At 40.7% G+C, this 9,111-nt stretch overlaps 1 protein-coding gene across 1 annotated transcript; it reads right to left on the bottom strand.

The window, feature by feature from the left end:
• Positions 1–1,808: 1,808 nt before the first annotated feature.
• On the bottom strand, positions 1,809–8,035 carry LOC145736719 (uncharacterized). Its single transcript, XM_081991134.1, has 4 exons — positions 5,225–8,035; positions 4,048–4,200; positions 3,425–3,997; positions 1,809–2,711 (listed from the first exon to the last, which is right to left on the bottom strand). Exons 1-4 carry the CDS (start codon positions 8,033–8,035, stop codon positions 1,809–1,811), a joined length of 4,440 nt encoding a protein of 1,479 aa, XP_081847260.1.
• Between the last annotated feature and the right edge of the window lie 1,076 nt (positions 8,036–9,111).

The following is a 9,111-nucleotide window of genomic DNA, read 5'->3' as shown; positions in this document are numbered from 1 at the left end:
GGCACAGATTGACCACGAAGGAGTGAAATCCAGCGACCAAAGTAGTCCCAACAGACGTAGAAAATAGCTTAAAAGTATCAAATATGCAGACTAAAACATTAGGGGAATAGATCTATGCCGGTTTTGAGACGAAATAATACAATTTGGCACAGATTGACCACGAACGAGTGAAATCCAGCGACCAATGTAGTCCCAACAGACGTAGAATAGCTCAAAAGTATCAAATATGCAGACTAGAACATTAGCGGAATAGATCTATGCCGGTTTTGAGGCGGAATCGATCTATGCTGGTTTTGAGACGAAATAATACAATTTGGCACAGATTGACCACAAACGAGCCAAATTCAGCATTCAATGTGGTCCCAACAGACGTATAATAGCTCAAAAGTATCAAATATGCAAAATAGATCTATGACGGTTTTGAGGCGGAATCGATCTATGCCGGTTTTGAGACGAAATAATACAGTTTGGCACAGATTGACAACGAACGAGTGAAATCCAGCGACCAAAGTAGTCCCAACAGACGTAGAATAGCTCAAAAGTATCAAATATGCAGACTAGAACATTAGCGGAATAGATCTATGCCGGTTTTGAGAAGAAATAATACAGTTTGGCACAGATTGACAACGAACGAGTGAAATCCAGCTACCAAAGTAGTCCCAACAGACGTAGATAGAATAGCTCAAAAGTATCAAATATGCAGACTAGAACATTTGCAGAATAGATCTATGCAGGTTTTGAGGCGGAATCGATCCATGCCGGTTTTGAGACGAAATAATACAGTTTGGCACAGATTGACAACGAGTGAAATCCAGCGACCAATGTAGTCCCAACAGAAGTAGAATAGCTCAAAAGTATCAAATATGCAGACTAGAACATTTGCGGAATAGATCTATGCCGGTTTTGCGGCGGAATCGATCTATGCCGGTTTTGAGACGAAATAATACAATTTGGCACAGATTGACAACGAGTGAAATCCAGCGACCAATGTAGACCCAACAGACGTAGAATAGCTCAAAAGTATCAAATATGCAGACTAGAACATTTGCGGAATAGATCTATGCCGGTTTTGAGGCGGAATCGATCTATGTCGATTTTGAGACGAAATAATACAATTTGGAACAGATTGACAACGAACGAGTGAAATCCAGCGACCAATGTAGTCCCAACAGACGTATAATAGCTCAAAAGTATCAAATATGCAGACTAGAACATTAGCGGAATAGATCTATGCCGGTTTTGAGGCGGAATCGATCCATGCCGGTTTTGAGACGAAATAATACAACTTGGCACAGATTGACCACGAACGAGTGAAATACAGAGACCAATGTAGTCCCAACAGACGTAGAATAGCTCAAATTTATCAAATATGCAGACTAGAACATTAGCGGAATAGATCTATGCCGGTTTTGAGGCGGAATCGATCTGTGGGTACTTCAGGAAAACTACCCGTCTTAATGAAATTTCCCGGATTAGGTCAGGCAAGATACTTTAGTGCTCTCGATCTTCTGCCGTGCGGACAATACACTGTAAACTTAACTGCTCTTACTTTTTACATTAAAACACTTTTCTATTAGAGACATTATTTATTGCCGCATTTTTCCTACTCATTACTCTACCACAACAACAACTTCTTAACCTAACTTTTTCGACAGTGGACGTCTGACACTGTTGACGGATTTGAACACGTTCCGTATTAACCTACTCTGGTGTCACTACATCCTCCCACCTTGAGAAACTTTGATCCTACTTTTTCTCAACAACTTAATACTATACTAAAAATAACATTTTCTAAAATTTAAACTAATTCAGTCTTTCAAGAATCTAGCCGGAACTTTCACATTCCGGCCACTACGAGTGGTTTTTGTAACTTTGCTTTTGTCACCCCCGCTTACATTCTCACAGCCACTAATACGTTCGGGTACTCTGCTTTCAGCACTCCCGTTCGCGCTCTCACAATCACTGACGGATTCGGGTGCTCTGCTCTTATCACTCCCGTTCGCGGTTTCGCCATCAGTGGTTTCTTTACAAATCTCGACCATTGGTGTCACTCGATCTGGTGCTTCTCCATTACTCTCCAAATCACATCTGTCTTCCAGGGGGTACACCCGCTGGATGGGCCGCAGCAACTGCCCCGTCGCAGTGGACACTCGAACCAATCGGACGCGTCCGTCTTTCCCTGGATACAACTCGTCCACACGTCCAATAGGCCACTGTAGTCTTTTGTCGTGGTCGTTACCAGTCAGAACAACCTCGCCCACTTGTATCGTTCTCGAAGTCTTGCTGTGACGTAGTAGCTTCAGTTGTCCCAAATACTCATTTCGAAAACGGCGACGAAGATTTTCTCGTAACGACTGCAGTCGAACCACCTTCCTGGAAAACGATTGTCGGTCCACCATGTCGCAATCTGGTACTCCGTCTTCCTTAAGCTCCTTTAAGAACATCATGGGTGTCAAAGTCATCAATTCGCTAGCGTCATTTGACATGTAAGTTAGAGGACGATTGTTCATGATACATTCACAGTCACATATAAGAGTTAACAACTCCTCGTATTCAAGTGACGCTCGACCCAACACTTTGCGGAGTAACCGCTTGAGGATGCCCACTAGCCTTTCCCAAAAACCACCCCACCAAGCAGCAGTTGGAGGGTTAAAATTCCACTTTATCCTCTCTACGGTTGAGTATTCCAAAATTTCAGTCCAATCAAGTTGCTTAAATAAGTTTTCCGCACCAACAAAATTGGTCCCGTTGTCGCTATAGATGGTTTTGGGTCTCCCTCGCCGCGCTACAAATCGCCTGAGTGCCCGCAGAAAACATTGCGAGGATAAAGAACTGACAAGTTCAAGATGCACAGCCCGATATATCGCGCAGGTAAACAAACACACCCAGACCTTACTTCCAGATTTTAAATACAAAGGGCCGGCAGACCAGTGACCTCAAAAATTGCAGCATCTCGCACTCGATTCTCTGGCAGTGGAGGACTCGAAGTCTGAAAATGTTTAGTAGAATAACGCTTACATAGCGTGCAACGCCGCACGATGCTGCGTACGTATCTCCTTCCGTCAACAAACCAAAACCTCTCTCTTAATAAGCTCATCAAGCCCTGAGTACCAACATGACATGCCCTTACGTGTGCATCGTTGATCAATCTATCCACAACTTCATGTCGAGGTAGTAAAATAGGAGAACAAAAATATTCTTGGTCTGGGCGATTTACAACACGCGACTTTAGACGTAGTACGCCCAATTTATCTCGAAACAAGTCCAAATTTTTCAATTTCTGCTCAATCTTGTTATTTCTAATAAAAACTTCATTTTGAACTTTTCTTAAGACAAATGCCTCAGCAGCTTCAAATTCTTCAGCACCAATAACTCCAGTACGCTTTACATTTTTTGATCTTAAGTTATTAATGAAACGAAATACCCAGGCCATCATCCGGACAATCTTAGAGTACGTGGAAAAATACTTTAGATGCCATGGATCTTCGTCTTCTTCATTTTTAGATTCATTACTTTCCCTCAGAAGTGTGAACACAGGATCAGATATACTATTCATCATTGAGATTGTTATACGTTTCTCTCTCGAGACTGCATCCTCGTCACAACTATGACAGTCCGGCGGCCAGTTGTCTTCTTTCTCACGCAGCCATTCTGGACCGCTCCACCAGTGGGAGTGTAACAAATGACTAGCCGAACAGCCCCGCGAAGGAAGGTCAGCCGGATTCAAAACACCAGGAACATGCCTCCATGACTGCGCTGGTGTTATTGAGCGAATTTCTTTCACTCGATTCCTGACAAAAATCGCCCAGTCTTCTTCTCGCCTAATCCATTGCAAAACCGTAGTTGAATCCGTCCAGAAATAACATGGAATTGTTTGGTTAAAATTTTTCATCATATTTTGGTACAGTCGGGCCGCTATTGTAGCGCCGAGCAATTCCAAACGCGGTATAGTAATTGGCTTAAGAGGTGCACTGCTACATCGCTTCCTCGTTCCATCCTTAAAAACATAGCAGTAGCGTACGCCTTATTGCTCGCATCACAAAAAACATGTAGAGAGGAGCTACCGTCGCAGTCAGCGTTTATCCATCTAGGGATTTCTATATTTCGAAGCTCGTGTAACTCATTTTTCCATTTGCAGAACTCCCTCTGAGTGTCTGCATCAACCGGTGAATCCCACATCAATCGTTTCTCCCAAGTTCTCTGCAAAAGCAATTTAGGCAATAAAGTTGTAGGACTTGTGAAACCGATCGGGTCAAAAAGTTGATTGGCAACTGACAAAATAACTCTCTTAGTCACAACCTGTTCTTCTACTTCCTTATATAAACCAATGGACTCTTTTATACAGGGTGTCTAAAAAGTCTGGAATATTGCAAATATCTCGAAAAGTGCTGATTTTATTTTTCTCAAAATTTGCGTCTTGTTAAAGTAAATAACAGCGCATGACGTGAGGGTGAAATGAGGTTCGCAAGTATACAGGGTCAGTCACAAAGTATACCAACTTTCTTAATTCAAACCTAACACACTATATATTACTTCAGATTTTAAGAGTACTCATAAAGACCAATTCAACGATATACGATTTTTTTTTTTTTGATTTTTTTTTTTTTTTTTTTTGATTTTTTTTTTTGTACCTACCTATAACAATGATAGGTGTAACAATGACAGCTAACGTCAATATAATGTTAAATTAATTGGCAAATTTTCCTATTACTGAAAATGGTGTTTTTGAGTGAGAAGGATACTTAAGATGTCAGTCTTTTCCTTCTCACTCTAAAACACCATTTTAAGTAATAGGAAAATTTGCCAATTAATTTAACATTATATTGACGTTAGCTGTCATTGTTACACCTATCATTGTTATAGGTAGGTACAAAAAAAAAAATCAAAAAAAAAAAAAAATCAAAAAAAAAAAAAAAAAAAAATTAAAAAAAAAAAAAATCGTATATCGTTGAATTGGCCTTTATGAGTACTCTTAAAATCTGAAGTAATATACAGTGTGTTAGGTTTGAATTAAGAAAGTTGGTATACTTTGTGACTGACCCTGTATACTTGCGAACCTCATTTCACCCTCACGTCATGCGCTGTTATTTACTTTAACAAGACGCAAATTTTGAGAAAAATAAAATCAGCAGTTTTCGAGATATTTGCAATATTCCAGACTTTTTAGACACCCTGTAGATAAGGTGTCTCGTCTAATGTTCCAGGTTAAACCAAGGACAGGTACATCCACGTTGTCAGCACCCACATACTGAGTTCTCTCCCACCCTGTTAAATCAAAGTGCCCTTGAGCCATTAGAACCGACGACTCCTTGATAAATCTACTCAGACTCTCTTCATCACTAAGACTGGTTACGCAATTGTCCACATAAAAACTTTTTGACAATTGACATACAGTATCTAAAGAGTAACCCAGCCTCAGTCTTGAGGAATCGCCTTCAAGTTGGCACAACTTTTTAGCTTCACTCAGATGATAACTTATAGTTGCACCCAGAAGAAACGGACTGCTGCTAACCCCAAAAACAACCCTCCTATGTCTGTAGATAATTTCGTTTCCATCTTGATCAATCCATAGAAATCTTAAAAAATTCCGGTCAGCAGGATCCACAGATATTTGCAAAAAAGCTTTTCGAATATCAGAAATCACACCTATTCTTTTTTGCCTAAACTTTATCAAAATATCCGGAATTTCCTCAATCAAATTTGGACCCTTTTCCAAGCATTGATTCAAGGATGGAGCACCTTTTTGTTTGGCGCCAGCGTCAAACACTGGTCGAATTTTTGTGGTGGCAGAGGAAAGCTTAACCACGGGCCTGTGTGGTAAATAGTGCCCCCGGTCAGAATTCATTTCACCAGCAACTTTCTCGATAATCCCATCATGGAGCCACCCGTTAAAAACTTCATCATATTCTTTTCTCAGATTACTAGAGTCTAAATTTTTCAATACACGTCCTAGACGAATCCTAGCCAGTTCGAAATTACTGGGAATGGCAGGGTGGTTCTCCAAAAAAGGCAACTTCACTTCGTACCGTCCCTCATTATTAATTTTAACTGAACTCATAAAATGGTCCAAGGCAGCAGCTTCTATTTCCTTTCTGGTATCAGTCTTGCATGGATCAGTGATACCTAAAACGTCCAGGTCCCATAATCCACTGATATCACCAGCAAACAAGCTCAATGTAGACATGCTCACTCTGTCCGTTTCAGACACGGGAATCTTTCCCATCAACGTCCAACCAAATAAGGTTTCTAATGCTACCAACCCGCAATGCAACTGGTGACGTCGACCTGTATAAAGTTTCCCAGCAACATCGGCACCAATTAGAAGCTCAATTACAGTCGAAGTGGAGGTGTCACTAACAGGAATTCCTAAGGAATCAAGCTCTTCAGACCATTCTCCAGAAAACAGTGGTGCCACATCGTTACAAATTCTTGGTTGGTCAAGAACTTCAATTTCACAACTGTAAACCCCCTTTTTAGCAATCAAGATATTGTACACATTGTGACACTGTTTGGATGTGGCACCGCCAAACAGACAATGCACAATTACCTCTTTATCTTTTGGGGACAAATCTAACTCCTCTGCTGTACTCCTTAAAATGTAAGATCTTTGAGACCCAGAATCAATAAGGGGTCGGATTCTCCGACTTCCATGAGTTCCAACCACATCCAGACACAAAGTTTGCATAAACACATGTACACCTGAGTAATTAGTAGCATTTACCTCAGTATTTGTCCGGCTGCTTGGAGTTTCTCTAGGTTGAGAATTTTCAGGAGCACCTTCTAATGTTCTTCCTTGCTTATTTACTGCTGCTTCTGGGCAAAGAAGAGTAGAATGAAACCTATTGCAAATTAAACACTTTATTCGAGCATAACATCTTCGTGACTGATGTCCTATTCGTAAACACCTAAAACAAGCTTTTTCTTGAGCAATTAGCTCCTTTTTCTTGTCCAGAGGAAAATGTCTGGCTTTTTGACAGGCAGAACTGTCATGAGCCCCTTTACAAAAAATACACTTTCCAAAAGTATTAACTGAGGTGTTACTATTCAGCAAATCAGCTCCAGTAGCAATCCTAGTTCCAGGTGACTTACTTTTAGCTATAGTACTTACAGGTTTTTCAACTAACTTTGTACTATGTAGACCAAAACCCTCAGATGCCAATAATATGCGCTGTTCACTCTCCACCTCACTTCTCAAAAAAAGCATCAAGGCTTTCAACCGCTGCTCCAAGGTAGTATTTGACCCTACAGTTTCAGTACCACTGGATCCACTGGCATCATCTGGTTCCTGACAAACGGCCCCTCTACTAACTCCAGCACAAAAACTTACTGCACTACGCTGCCAAACTCTTAACAACTCTTCAGGCAAACAGGATTCAATTAGAGGGAATAGTATTGCTGAATATTTGTCAGATGTAATGCCAAGGGTTTCCAATGCCCTCAATTGGCTCTCAATACTGTCATATAAACAAGAGATATCACTTCGGTTTTTCGAGAGAGCATTGTTTAAGATTAATTTTAACAGTTCACGAACATAAACCTCAATCTGAAGGTCTTCACGACCAAATCGTGATTTTAAACTGTCAATAATTAATTTATAATTTTCGGCAGTAGCAGGAAAACTGTCTACTAAATTCCTAGCCCTACTACCAGGCGCTGTTGCTTGTACAAGGTATTCTACTTTATCCGCCAGGTCAATACTCGGATCCTCATCCACTTTTTTAAACTGTGCCCAAAAGGACAACCATTCTCGAATACTACCATCAAACTTTTTGAATTGAATTGCAGGCAACTTAAATTTGCGCTTACCTGCTTGATCTGGAACTGAAGAACTACTTGACACTTGATCTGCTTGCTGTTTTAACCGCCATATTTTGTCACTTTTAATACCCAGCTGCTTAAATCTTCTACTGTAGTTATCGCACCCTTCAGTTTCTTCTTCCAAGTCTGCTTCAATAACATTTTGTTCCAATAATAAACTGAATATTTCAGCATTCAAATCTCTAAGTTCAGTGAACTTTTCCTCTAAAATTTGCATTGCAACATGAGTCTCTTCAACATCTGAGGTGAGGAATGTTGCAAAAGGGCTGTCAAATCATTGGCTACCTTAGTAAAAGAAGCCCGGACCACTCTACGGCGTTTCTTAATGGTTTCTAAATCAGCCATCCTTCCACGAAATTAGTAAACGGCAATGCACAAATGGACAATGTTCGAGCTGGTTCAAAAACCGACCACACCGGGTGAAACTCGCGAAACTCTTAATGTCTTTCGATTAGTGTCCCACAGAAAAGAACCGGAAGAGTAAAAACACCAAATATAACCGGCCTAGTCCTGTCACGGTCGCCAAAACATGTGGGAACTTCAGGAAAACTACCCGTCTTAATGAAATTTCCCGGATTAGGTCAGGCAAGATACTTTAGTGCTCTCGATCTTCTGCCGTGCGGACAATACACTGTAAACTTAACTGCTCTTACTTTTTACATTAAAACACTTTTCTATTAGAGACATTATTTATTGCCGCATTTTTCCTACTCATTACTCTACCACAACAACAACTTCTTAACCTAACTTTTTCGACAGTGGACGTCTGACACTGTTGACGGATTTGAACACGTTCCGTATTAACCTACTCTGGTGTCACTACACGATCCATGCCGGTTTTGAGACGAAATAATACAATTTGGCACAGATTGACCACAAACGAGCCAAATTCAGCGTTCAATGTGGTCCCAACAGACGTAGAATAGCTCAAAAATTTCAAATATGCAGACTAGAACATTAGCGGAATAGATCTATGCCGGTTTTGAGGCGGAATCGATCTATGCCGGTTTTGAGACGAAATAATACAATTTGACACAGATTGACCACGAACGAGTGAAATCCAGCGACCAAAGTAGTTCCAACAGACGTAGAATAGCTCAAAAGTATCAAATAGGCAGACTAGAACATAAGCGGAATAGATCTATGCCGGTTTTGAGGCGGAATCGATCTATGCCGGTTTTGAGACGAAATAATACAATTTGGCACAGATTGACCACGAACGAGTGAAATCCAGCGATAGTCCCAACAGACGTAGAATAGCTCAAAAGTATCAAATATGCAGACTAGAACATT

The sequence above is a fragment of the Ips typographus genome, linkage group LG12 (genome assembly GCF_016097725.1).
Source record: "Ips typographus isolate SLU linkage group LG12, UJ_Ityp_2.0, whole genome shotgun sequence".
Classification (NCBI taxonomy): Eukaryota; Metazoa; Arthropoda; class Insecta; order Coleoptera; family Curculionidae; genus Ips; species Ips typographus.
This window is presented reverse-complemented; position numbering and strand designations above follow the sequence as displayed.